This window comes from Calypte anna, chromosome 1 (genome assembly GCF_003957555.1).
Source record: "Calypte anna isolate BGI_N300 chromosome 1, bCalAnn1_v1.p, whole genome shotgun sequence".
NCBI classification, from domain to species: domain Eukaryota; kingdom Metazoa; phylum Chordata; class Aves; order Apodiformes; family Trochilidae; genus Calypte; species Calypte anna.
In genome coordinates, this window is record NC_044244.1 from 48,678,330 (window position 1) to 48,691,255 (window position 12,926).

At 51.8% G+C, this 12,926-nt stretch overlaps 2 protein-coding genes across 2 annotated transcripts; one reads left to right on the forward strand and one right to left on the reverse strand.

The window, feature by feature from the left end:
* The first annotated feature begins 2,485 nt into the window (after positions 1-2,485).
* On the forward strand, positions 2,486-4,538 carry CYREN (cell cycle regulator of NHEJ). The gene is made up of 3 exons (XM_030469312.1): positions 2,486-2,642; positions 2,725-2,791; positions 3,127-4,538. Exons 1-3 carry the CDS (start codon positions 2,509-2,511, stop codon positions 3,367-3,369), a joined length of 444 nt encoding a protein of 147 aa, XP_030325172.1. The 5' UTR covers positions 2,486-2,508; the 3' UTR covers positions 3,370-4,538.
* Positions 4,539-4,564: 26 nt separating this feature from the next.
* On the reverse strand, positions 4,565-12,449 carry TMEM140 (transmembrane protein 140). Its single transcript, XM_008497353.2, has 3 exons — positions 12,411-12,449; positions 6,346-6,391; positions 4,565-5,638 (listed from the first exon to the last, which is right to left on the reverse strand). The coding sequence occupies exons 1-3, from the start codon at positions 12,447-12,449 to the stop codon at positions 5,022-5,024; spliced, it is 702 nt and encodes a 233-aa protein (XP_008495575.2). The 3' UTR covers positions 4,565-5,021.
* Positions 12,450-12,926: the final 477 nt, after the last annotated feature.

Consider the following 12,926-nt stretch of genomic DNA (forward strand, 5'->3'; position numbering starts at 1 on the left):
TTGAAGAGGTGGGACCTGGGCCAAGTGGACCTCTGTAGCTGGAAGCTTCAACTGTAGCCCAGCCAGATCTGGATTGTGGTGAGTATTTCTCACTTCCAGGTCTCAACCAGCACTGTGAGAAAAAGAAATCCCAAAAGTATAAAAATGTGTCTGAATGTCAGGTTGTGGCAAGCTGAATGAATGTCTGGAGGGAGACCTTTGGCCAAGGCCTGTAGTGACAGGACAAAGGTTTTAAGCTAAAAGAGAGTAGATTTAGACTTGGATATATAAGGAAGAAATGTTTTGAAATGAGGGTGGTGGGACACTGGACCAGGTTGCCCAGAGAAGTTACGGGATGCTTCACACCTGAAAGTGTTCAAAGTCATGTTGGACAGCACTTTGAGCAACCTCTCTATGAAGCCTTTCTGCTTCAGAATGGGAATGAAATGAGGTCCAAAATACAGTTCAGGTCCAGATTCATTTACCTCCTCAGTAGCACCCCAAAATGACCTCAGTAGCAAGAACAGCTCTCCTTACAATGGCAGGCTTTATTTATGGATATCTGTATCAGCCTCGATTAGAACCACTTCTGTCCCCTTGACAGTCTTAAGTTGAAGCATCCTCTTGAGCTGAAGCTTTTCTCCCCAGTGCAGAAAGCTGAGTGGGTGAGAACAGAGCAGGGAAATGAATCCCCAGCAACACTGCAGCATCACACTGCATATTAGCCCTGGGGCTACAGAGGTGTGACTTCTGCCACAGGTAATACATTAGTGCAGAAGAGACTCCATCAGACTCGGAAGGGGAATCAAAATCATCTTCTTGCTCTGCTCCTGCTACTGGCAAGACAACCTACAAAGGAGGTAAGTGCAGTGCTTCTGTGAGTGCTTTTTTCATTGCTTTTCCCCATCTGTTTCACTCCAGTGAAGCTTACAGAGGTAACCATTCAGGAAGTTACCATTGCTGCACTCCTTTTCAACAGACTGTGTCCACACTCCATGTCCATCTGCAGCTGGAAGTGTGCGAGCTGACGCTTCTGCTGGACCTTCAGGATCCGACTGCATCATTTAAGATGTGTGAGAATGGGCACGGGCTGCTCAACTCGTTTCCATGCACCAAGCTCCTGCTTCAGGCAACACGTCGAATGTGGTATCCAGGTGATGGAAAGAACTGAAAGAGCAAACAGTCAGCATATTGGGCATCTCTGTTAAGCATGGTTTTCTAACGCTTGCCCATGATAGAGGATCTAGGCAGAAGAAACTGAGCACCTAGACTGTAGCCCCTATGGCCAACCATTTGACACACTGGCTGGATCTGGAGAAGAGCTGTGTGGTAGAAACCAGTAATCCTCACTATGCCAGCCCTCTGGGATTTCAGAAGATTGTAACCAGCAGGAGGCTTTATGGGTTCAGTCCTATACTAGAAATCCAGCTGGAGCCAGCCCAGTTCCTGGGGCACCAGGGTCATTAACTTTACCCCACTTTGTCACAGCCCTAACTGAACAGCTTGGCTGCAGCACCGTCATGAAGAGTCTGCTGAACTGCATGCCGAGAGTTGGGATTGAGCCTGGAGAACGCTCTAGGGAAACCCGAGGGTACAGGCAAGCTAGACAGGGACATTTTACAAGGGCAGGTAACAATAAGACAAATGGTAAGGGTTTTAAACCCGAAAAGGGTAGAGTGAGGTGAGACACTCTAAGAAACTCTTCAGTGTGAGGGTGGTAAGACCCTGGAACAGGTTGCCCAAAGAAGCCGCGGGTGCCTCCTCCCTGGGAAGAGTTCAAGGCTCCGGGGGGGCCAGGAAGAGCCAAGCGGCGACCCCAGTGCTCGGCGGCCTCGCCTGCAGGGGCCGCCCCAACAGCGGCAGTGGCGAGCGAGCCCGGGGCGGCACGGAGGTGCCCGGGGGGTGGGGGCACGGCGGGGCCGGCATCGAGTGCGCTGCCCCCCTCGGGCGTTACGGCGTCTGAGGGCAAAAATCCCTTTGGAAATAAGCCGTTTGGCAGAGCTGCTGTGCAGGAGCCCTGCTTGTGCCAGTGTCAGAATATGGAGGGTGCGTCTTTCCGTCCGTTATGGCGTGATAAGCGGCAGGGGTGGCCGGTGTTGGGGCTGCTGCCAAGCCGCTGGATGTGCAGGGAAGCTTCGCGCTGTCCCCCCGCTAAACAGCTGCCGAATCGCAAAGACACTGCGTTTTAGGATGGAGACACTGCTCGCTGCAAAGCTGGGGGTGCTTGCTGGGCTCCCACAGACCAAGCACACCTTCCTCCTAACACAGGGCTTCTATACGTCAAAAATGCAAAATTATCTCACGTACACCGATATTATCATCTGGCGCATTCTGCCTGGCGCATTCTTTTGTGAGAAGGGGGTCGTTCCCGCTGAGTTTAACTCCTCGTTCCTCTCGGGGTGCCAGTGCCCCCCACCTCCAGTGGCTACAGGCATTTCCCCAGCTGGGGGAGCTCTGGGCTTCTCGTTCGGGGAGGCGGCGCCCCGGTCTGCACCTCCCCACCCCGCCGGCGGTGCCCCTGCAGCAGTGATGGCGGAGGTTACGCGGCGGCAGCGGCGGCGGCTCCTTCCGGCCTGGATGGAGGCGACGGGGGACGAGCGGGCCGGGGGGACGACGGCGCCTCCCCGGAGCAGGCGGCGGCGGCAGGCGGCAGCAAGGCCCAGGTAGTGCCGCTGGAAAGGGGGGAAGCAGCGGTACCGGGCCAGGCTTTGCCCGCGCTGAGTGTCTTCCCCGTGCGGTGCTCAGGGCGGCGGCGGTGTACTGCATGAACGAGGCGGAGCTGGTGGACGTGGCGCTGGCGGTCCTGGCCGAGGTGAGAGCCCGGAGCCGCGGGGGTGGGGACGCGGCCCTGGCCGTAACGCAGCGGGGAGTGGGGTGGGGAGCAGGCGGATTCTGGGCCCCCTGGCGGCTCTCTGCGAGCTGGGGGTCTGTCTTCTCCTCGCCTTCCCGGAGGTTGGGGGTGTTGAGCAGTTGCTGTTGGTCGCTCCCTTCCCTGGCCGCGCTGCGGGAGGAGAATGGCTCCTCTGCCAAGCTGGAAACTGGTGAGAAGGGTGTGCTGCGGAGATGGTGTGCTGCCCTCCGCCGCTGGGGGTGCCCCCAGGGTGAAGTGGCACACAGCCAGGTGTGGTTGTTTTTCCCTTTGGTCAGAATCTACAGTGCGAGGAAGATGAGGAGAAGGCCCGGGCCGGGAGTGAAGAGGAGCAAGAGGTCCAACCAGCAACACCAAAGGAGGCTCCTGGAAGCACAGCCCACGTGGAGAGAAGCAGCGACTGCAGTCCGGCTCCCCCATCCCCCTCAGACACTGGTGCTGGTGCCAGTGCAGAGCAGACAGGCCAGGAGGGCTCTCAGGACGATGTTTTGAAATATGTCAGGGAGATCTTTTTCAGCTAACATTGCCTCCCTTGCAGCCCCCCGGGAGCAAAAGGGACAGTGGGGAGGGTATCCCTCCCACAGCACTAAGGATGGTGGGGGGAAGGCCTGGAGTGGCCTGTGGAGCTAGCTAGTAGGAGGCCCATGAAAGCCTTTGGGGAGAAGGAAGGGGGCACTCCTCCCAGTGTGTGCTGGTGCATCAGGATTCGACTCCGTGTTGGGTTACATACATTTCTGTTTGGCATCTCAGAGCACGGACTGGTTAAAGAGGACGTTTGGGTCTTTGCGAGTGTCCCTCTGGTGGGTCAGTGTGGGACTGGAAGGGAGCAGGGAGCTGCTAGCCCTGGAAGGCCTTTGCTGGCTCTGCAGAGCTGGACACTCATGGTTCAGTCTTGGAGCTCCTTGAAAGTCCCTCTGTGACAGCTGCAGTGGGGACTGTCAGGCTGTCACCATTGGGCCTAACACTGAATTTGCCTTCAGGCTGGGGCAGATCTCCTAGAGCTGAAAAGGACATGTGGGAGCAGATTGGCAAGGGTAGGTACCATCCCCATGGGGTTCACCCCCTGGCAGTGTGCATGGGGGTCTAGGAGGGGATGAGGATGACACAGCATCTTCCTGGTCTAAAGAGGGGATGAATAAACCACATGAGGCTGAGGCAGGTGCAAGAACCTTTATTAAAATGAAGAACCAGTAAAAACAGAGTCAGAAAGTAGATCCTCATGTGCCTGAAGGGGGTAGGGGGAAAGCAGGTGCTTTCTTGTGTGAGGTTACAGACACAGCATGGAGCAGTGCTATGCACTGCCATGGTGGAGATTACTTCTAGAACGCTGGCTGTGATGGCCCAGCTGGGGCACTGCACCCCAGCCTCTGGCAGCCTTGGCCCTGTTCCCTGAGCACACCTTTGTGTGGAGAGTGAGCAGTCCTCACACAGAACTGTCTCTCCTAGAGTCTCAAAGGCTGCTGGAGTGCAGGGCTCAGCCCACAAATATCAATGGGGAGAAATCTCAGTCTGCACCAAAATTCTCTGCTTCCTCATGGAAACTCTCCTCATTAGGGGAGTGTTCAGTGTTCAACAAGTTTTTATGTTGCCCTTCCCTGTTGTCTTCTGCTGCTGAGATTGGCCACTTCACCCTCATGAGTCTGCAGATGCTGTTCCAGCAGCTGAAGTACAGGTGCTCCTGCTGAAGAGAGCATTCCCAGTACATCTCTGGGGCTGCCACTGCTGTGATGGCGGTGTGAAGTTGCAGCTTCTCAAGTTGCAATTGCCTCCAACAAGCAGAATCTTGGAGCAACTCCAAGAAGGAAAGCCTGTTTGCTTCTCTGCATGCCTGTACTTCTGCTAAGATCAGAGTGATGTGTCCACTGGGTGATGGTTCTGGGTGATGGTTTCCTTCACTGTCCTCTGGGTAAGGGCCAGAAACAATGTCACTTTGATGCTGTGCCCCAGGCTGAGGGCTGCTGTTCCTGAGAAGCTTCCACACTGCTCTGTGGATGCTGGTGCCTGCTGTCCATGCAGTGCTGGAGAGCTGTCACCTGGTGGTGGCAGTGACAGCTGTGTGCCAGAGCATGGCTAGATACGGGCCCTTGGAATAAGGATCAAATTCTTGTTAGTGACTAAAGCTATAGCGGAATTAGTATTTTAAATCAGGTTATCAGTAACTCTTGCATCTTCTTCACTGTGACATCTCAATTTGGACTTCCTGGTGAGAGGGCTCCGATATGAGCTTGGCCCACCAGAGGTACATAGTGGTAGTGAGAATCTGGAGTAGTAGCAGAGCTAGAGTCCCAAGCAATGCCAGGAAGCCCCCAGTGAAATCAGAGGTGTGAATCCACTGTGAGGTTTGTGAAAGAAATATACCTAGGCCTCCTAATAGGAGAATCATCTCAATGATGAGTATTATGCAGATGCCTCTCCAGCCCTTTTTGTTCTCTGTGCACTTCACATGTGCTACCAAGAGGGGGTAGAAAATACTCAGGACCGGGCAGCTGTACACACAAACCGTTGCCAGCTGCATTGTTCCTTGGCTGATGCCAATCACCTGAAGATGCTTGTAGTCCAGGCACTGCAGTTCCCCAGCTGTCTCATTCCACAAGCAGAAGTTGTAAAAGCCAATGCGCTTGTCAGGGAGGTTGACTAGGTTCCCAGCTTCCCACAACAGTGAATACAACATCAAGGCCAAGGCTCCAGCAGCCTCGAGGTGGTTCAGCACACAGAGCAAGTGTCCAGTGCACATCTGTTGCAGCAGACCCATCCTAGTGCCCATACCATTTCTTGGTACCATAGTAAACCCTGTTTTTAAAACATGAAGGAGACACCTTTGTTGTTGTGTGTTATGGCACACTCCCTGAGATGTGCTCTGAGCCTGTGTCACTGAGTTCTCAGGAATCCCTTTGCAAGTAGAACAGGAGTGTCCCATCCCTGCCTCTGACTGTGCTGTGCATGTGTTACTGGGTTGGGGGATGTGCATCTTTTGGTCACAGCAAAGGTGGCTTAATGATGTACTGTGTATGGACCAGCAATGGGAAGATAGTATGGCTCCCCTAGCCCCAGACATGCCCTTTGCAGCATCATCTCACATTAGACAAGAGAAATTAGTCAGAAAACTGCAGTGATGGGAGTAGAGCAAAACACTGTCTGTTTAGGAGGGAGTTAAGAGTTGTTCTGGGGAAAATGCTTTTCTTTCAGTTCGGGTCAGACAAGGACATCCTTTGTGATATTTGGATTACTGAGTAAAATGCAGGCATGACAGGGTCTGAAGCACAGGCTTCCTCCTGTCTCCCTGCCCCCAGTTCTCCCCTCAGAGTTCTGGGACATCCACTGCCTTTGATGCCACTCGTTTCCAGTATCCTCATGCCCCTGAAGGCCTGGCATGCCCATACTATTGCTGATATCCTGCTACCCATTGAGGCTGGCAGCTGTGGGCTCCTCTATCCCAGCTGCCCAAAGACTGATGGGCCATGCATACAGTCCACCACAGCAGTATTATGGACACCCACCTGCCTTGGTGGTCACTTGACCTCCTGGGGCCCAGGGAGAGGGCTGCTGTGGAGACAGACCTGTGACTGCTGTCCTCTTTGTTCCTCTCTCAGACTTCTGTCAAACCAATCTCCCTCTCCTGGAAACGTGGACTGTTCTCGGTGCCCTCTCACAGGCTTCTCCTTTGCGCTGAAAAACAGGGAAGTGGCATCGGAAAGGATGGATCATCACTGGCTGCAGAGCCATGCAGCATCCCAGCACTGGTCACCTGGGTCTGCACAGAGGCACAAATGCTGGGCAAGGAGCTCAGAGACCTTGGTTTCAAGCTCAGCCTCTGGCCTGAGGCTCTGCAAATAACCCCTTTTCTGCCTTTGCCAAATATTATCTCCTGTGAATCATTTCCCACCTTCCATGAAGTTCACAATGGCAGTCCTGCTGTCTCCCTTCCACTGCCCATTGCCCAGTGGTATATCATCCTAATGTCCTGGATGACCCAGACCATTGCCCCATGGCTGCTTGTGGATTTGATACAGCCTCTGAGGTTTGAGAGTGCCAGGAGAGGCCCCACTTACATCTGTACCCCTTGTCTGGTCCTAATGACCAGAAACTTCAGCATCCCACTCCCTGTCTCCTGGATACTTGGGAGTGAGGCACCTGTTTAATATGCACTGGGATAAAGCTCTGTCCCAAACTTTCCCTCCTTCACACCATAGCCAGGAAAAGTGCACACACAGCATGGAGGTGGGTCACAGCATCCAGACACTGACCTGTCCCTTACCCTGGTTGATACTTCACTTGTAGCTTTCCTTGCAGGTCTTCACAACAGGCTTCTGGAGAGATGGGGAGGTCACATGGAGGATGCCCACTGTTCTGAATTCAAAATAAAGACACAAATTATCAGGAAAATATCCATGCTTGGGCCCAGTGCATGCTGCAGAATGTTTGCACACATGTAATTCCACCATGGTGTATTTTACTGGTGTATTTCCTTAGACTGGTTTCCTAAGGAAGGCAGGCTTGTAGAAACAAACTTTTTGTTCACTCATCTCATGTTCCCTTTTATTTACCCCTCCATAAAACAGAAATTAAAAATTGTCCTAGTTGCATATGTTACTAGAGAGGGAACAGAAAGTGAAACTTGATTTCCAGAGGGCAGACTTTGATTCATTTAGGAGGCTGCTTGGAATCGTTTGGGAAGTAGTTCTGAGAGTCCAGGAGGCTGGATACTTTTTAAGAAGGAAGTCTTAAAGGCACACGAGCAGGCTGTCCCCATGTGTCTTAAGGCAAGCTGGTGGCATAGAAAACTGTCCTGAAGCTGGCTGAATGGGAAGTCTTGGCTATAGCTGAGGGAAAGAAGGAGAGTTTATGGCCTTTGGAAGAAAGGTCTGGCCACTCATGACAACTACAAAGATGTGAGGCTCTGTAGGGAAAAAATTAGAAGGTCCAAAGCCCAGCTAGAAATGAATCTGGTTTCTGAAATAAAAGACAATATGAAAAGTTTCTACAAATACATTAATAGCAAAAGAAAGACCAGGGAAAGCCTCCATCCCCCATTAGATGCAGAAGGAAACATGGTAACAAGGGATGAGGAAAAGACTGGGGTGCTTAATGCCATCTTTGCCTCAGTCTTTAGTAATATTATCAGTTGTGCTGAGGGAGTTGAGTGCCTCAAGCTTGGAGACAGGGAGCAAAATGACACCATCACAATCCAGGAGGAGATGTTCAGTGATCTGTTGCACAACATAGATATACACAGGTCTATGGGGCCGGATGGGATACACCAAAGCATGTTGAGAGAGCTGGCAGGGGTGCTCACCAAACCACTTTCCATCATTTTCAGCAGTCCAGGCTGACCAGAGAGATACCAACAGATTGTAAGTAGCCATGGAAGTAGAAGGGATGGAAGGATAATCCAGGAAATTGCAAGGCTGTCAGTTTGACTTCAGTGTGAGGGAAGCCGATGGAGGAGATCATCCTGAGTACGATTACACAGCATGTTCAGGATAACCAGATGATCAGGCCTGGTCAGAGTGGGTTTATGCAGAGAGGTCCTGCTTGACAAACCTGATCTCCTTTTATGTCAAGGTGACATGCTTAGTGGATGAAGGAAAGGCTGTGGATGTTATCTATCTTGACTTTAGTAATGCATTCAACACAGTTCCCCACATAATTCTTCTAGAGAAATTGGTTGCTCATGGCTTGGATGGGCATATACTTTGCTTGGTTAAAAACTGGATGGCTGGGCCCAAAGTGTTGTGGAATTAAATCCACCTGGCAGTCTGTCATGAGTTGTGTTGCCCAGGGCTGAGTAGTGGGACCACTACTGTTTAACATCTTCATCAATGATCAAAATGAGGGGCTAGAGTGCACCCTTAGTAATTTGCAGATAGGTGGAAGTGTTGATCCATCTGCCTGAGGGTAGGGAGGCTCTACAGAAGGATCTAGACAGGCTTGATGGGTGGGCCAAGGCCAATTCCACGGGTTTCAATAAGGCCAAATGTTGGGTACTCCCTTTTGGCCACAACTCTCAGCAGTGGTACAAGCTTGGGCACGAGTGGCTGTAGAGCTGCCCATCAGAGAGGGACCTGGATGTGTTGATTGACAGCTGACTAAACATGAACCAGCAGTGTGCCCAGGTGGCCAAGATGGCCGATGGCATCCTGGCCTGGAATAGTGGGGTCAGCAGGACCAGGGAGCTGATCTTACCCCTGAACTTGGAACTGCAAGTTGATGAGGCTGCAGTTCAAGTACTGTGCTCAGTTTTGGGCCCCTCACTACATAAAGGACAGTGAGCTACTAGAGGGTGTCCAAAGGAGGGCAGCCAAGCTGATGAAGGGTTTGGAGGAGCAGCTGTGTTACAAGGAGTAGCTGAGGGAGCTGGGGTTGTTCAGCCTAGAGAAAAGGAGGGGAGACCTTATCGCTCTCTGTAACTGCTACCTTAAAGGAGGTTGTAAAGAGGTGGGGATCACCCTGTTCAATGAAGTTATAAGTGATAGGACAAGAGGTGATGGCCTCAAGTTGTGCCAGGGGAGGCTTAGATTGGATGTTAGGAAGAATTTCTTCACTGAAAGGGTTATTAGACATTGGAACAGGCTGCCCAGGGCAGTGGTGGTCATCATCCCCAGAGGTATTTAAGAGTCATACAGACACAGTACTTAGGGATATGGCTTAGTTAAGGTCTTGTCAGTTTTAAGTTAATGGCTGGACTTAATGATCTTGAAGGTCTTTTCCAATCAAGGTAATTCTGTGATTCTGTAATTCCTAGCAGGTGGAACTATATGGTTGGGGTGGAGCAGAGCCACCTCATGAACCCTGTGCTACGTGATCTCTGCATGTGTGAGAGCCTGGGCAAACCTTGTGGTATCTCTGCCCTCTGCTCTGAGGCTTACCTCTTTAAGGACCTATTTGTGTTTTCCCAGTGATGCTCCTCTGTTTAATCTGCCATACTGCAGGCAGATTTGCCCCTCAGCTTCCTGCTGCCTCTTCAGCCCAGCCAAGCAGGTAAATCCTTGTCCCCAGGTGTGACTATGACAGGAACAGAAACATGCCTAGTGCGGGTGCCCTGTGACAACTGGGAGGCAGAGACCGTGTGGCTGACCTGGAGGCAATGAAAACCAAGACCTGGTACCATGCCACCAACCCAGTGCAGACATGGCATTGGTGAGTTCTGCAGTTTGACCCCGAAGCTTGTTTGGGGGCAGCTGGTTTAGGGCATAAACAGGAAAGATCTGTCACCCTGTGTCTATCTGGAGCTTTTCCCACACATCTTAAGCCCCTCTGCCTCTAAGGAGATGCCTGTGCCTTCTGCACGGGAGAGTTTGCAGCTCTGGTTCAATGGTGGAAGAAAAAGGAACCCAAGCACAGCACAGTAACCACCAGTCTGGTTTCATCCCCTTTTTTTCCTGGGCAGGTATCACTGGAAGCACTGGACTTCACTGTGGGAAGAGCTCTTTCTCAGTGCATGGCTCAGGAGCTCCCTAGGGTGTCTGTGTGGGAGATGGGGCTCAGAGGGATTGCACAGCCCTTCCTTCTGCTGGCTAGAAGACAAGAAGCCCTTCGCAGGCTGGGGCTGCACCCCCCTCCCAGCCAGATGCTGGCTGAGTTTCTGGGCAAAAGCAGCAGGACAGGGAGAACAAGGCACACAGCTCCAAGATCTGGTCTCTGTGCAGAGATTCATCTCTGGAGCTGCTGGAACCCACCACAGTTAACAGGCTGAATGCAAACTGGCAAGAGAACTTGAGAACTTACTCTTCCATTGAAAAGCTCCCCACCCCAAGACTCATCTTTCCTGCATCTCTCCTCCCTGGCTACTACTGGGAGTAATGCTGTACAAGAGTGGTGAGAAAGGAAAGCACCTTTGGACTTGGCACCTTTCCTTCAAGCCACCTGAACCTCCTCAAGATCAATCTTTCCCCCTCAAACCGGGATAAACTGCAGGTGATAACTGCAGGGAAACAACAGGTGAAGAGGGAGGCTGCTGACAAGCAAGGGATTGCTGGCAAACAGAACCCAGCCGGTGGCATACGGGCCAGGCTGTGGATGAACTGCTGCAAAAACTGCTGGGGAAGGACCTGCTCCCTTCCAAACATCTGCACCCTGCAGCACCGCTTCTTCTCCTGCCAGCTCCCCCTCCATGCCAGTGGCATTATAAAGGTGGGGGCCTCAGAGGAGGATACTTACAGGCTGCCAATCCAGCTGGGTGCAGAGCAGAAACAGGCTGGAGAGAGCCGAGGTGCTGCCCTGGAGTGCTGCTCTGCCTTGTGACAGCTTCTCTCGGCTGTTCACAGGCAGCTCCCCTGCTGCTTTCTGCTTCGTTTTCCAGGTCCCTGGGAACCTATGTAGCAGTGCTCCTCCCCGATAACTGCGTCATCGAAAACAAGTCAAAGCCCTCGCCTGAGCTGGTTACACTTTCTTTTTCCGTCTGTGCTGAAAGAATAACTGAGCAGGATAAGCTCACCCGGGGAAGCTGTGCTACTGAGGTGGCTTGGGCCTCCCTGGGGGCTGTGACAAGTTTGTTTTGTTTGGACACTACTGTAGAGGTGACCGACAGCCCCAGAGCTAACCCCAGTACCACAGCACTTTTGAGGTACAATGACCGCTTTGCCCTTCTCGTGCTTTTAACACTGCTCCTCTCCCTCTGTGTCCCAGACTCAGCTTCTCCCCAGCTCCCCCTCACCCACAGACACAGCGCCGGCCCAGGCACAGCGCAGGAGAAGCAGCGAGATGGCTCCTGCAAAGAGGAAACCTGTGAAACCTCAGGTGACAGGAAAGGGGCAAAGCAACTTCACTTCCTTTATTTCTCCTGGGCAGGCCCAGAGCCATTAGTCCTGTCCCATAAGCAGCCTTGGTGATGGGTCTGTTAGGCAGGTGGTGTATGTAGGACACTTGGCCATGAAGCTGTACACAGAGTTCCACCCATGAATGTCACATGTAAACATGGTCTGGAAACCTCCAGGTGGTACATAGGTTGTGAGCCTGTAATATTGACACTCGCACCCAAGTGCACAAGGTATGTGAAAGGATATAGGGCAGAAAGCCCTAAGAGAAGCTCACAGGATAGAAGCAGGTGGTTCTGTGGATGTGCCTTCCTATTTGGTCTGTGTGTATGGAATAATTTTAGCATTGAGAAGGACAGGGATCTAGATTGAGGTGGTTCAGATCACAGATGACTTCGATGGGGAATGAGAGGAATCTGGGGCAGGGGTGGAAGACTTGCATCAAATAAAACCTACCAAACTGAGCTGAGTGTGATGAATGGTTAAGACTCAGAAGGAAGTCTTTAGGCTGAATGTGGCCGTCGTATAACATTGGATGATGCTGTTTGGGGAACTGAGGAGTGAGCAGACCACCGAGTGGAGATCTTGGTTCCAATGAAGGACCATGCATTGGCAGGAGGCTTGTTTGTGCTCTCAGGGAGGGCAGTTTGTCCATCAATTTTCTGTCATTCAGGAAGAAAAGGATGTATGACTTGAGTCTTGTGATCAGCCAGATCCTTAGCTGACCTCAGCACTTCAGGGATGCTGCAGTTCTGCTGCCACAGGCAGAAGGTGCAAGCAGCTCCTTCACAAACATGCTCGCTTCTCACTGGGGTCCTGTGTGTTGGGGCAGTCAGGATGACTGCCATGGTGGGTCTGCTCCATCATGTACTCAAGTACTCATCCTCATTGATGAGTGGTTGATCCCCTTCCCATCTCCTACACCTCAGCATTCATGGATGTGACAGACGGCTACATATCCTGGATTTAGCCTTTGCATGCACCTCCATCTTGCTGGCCTTCTCTGCACTTCTCAGAGTAATGAAGGTGCCTGTCTTCACTGTACTGCATCCATTTCAAGTTGTGACAGAAGGCTGACCCACTTGTCTCTGGGTGGCCTTGTAATGATGACTTTACGTCTATCTGTCTGATTTTTTTGTCTGTGTTACTGCATTTATCTCGCTGTAATATGCTATTATTGTTCCTCTCTAATCTTACACAGCAGGGTTGTATGGGATTTTTTTTCCAGCAATATATTTAAGTAATTTTAAGTATTTGGCCTATTCTTTCTTCTTGCAGGTACAACTAATTTAGGTTTTATTTATTACTGGCAATTCTAGCTCTGC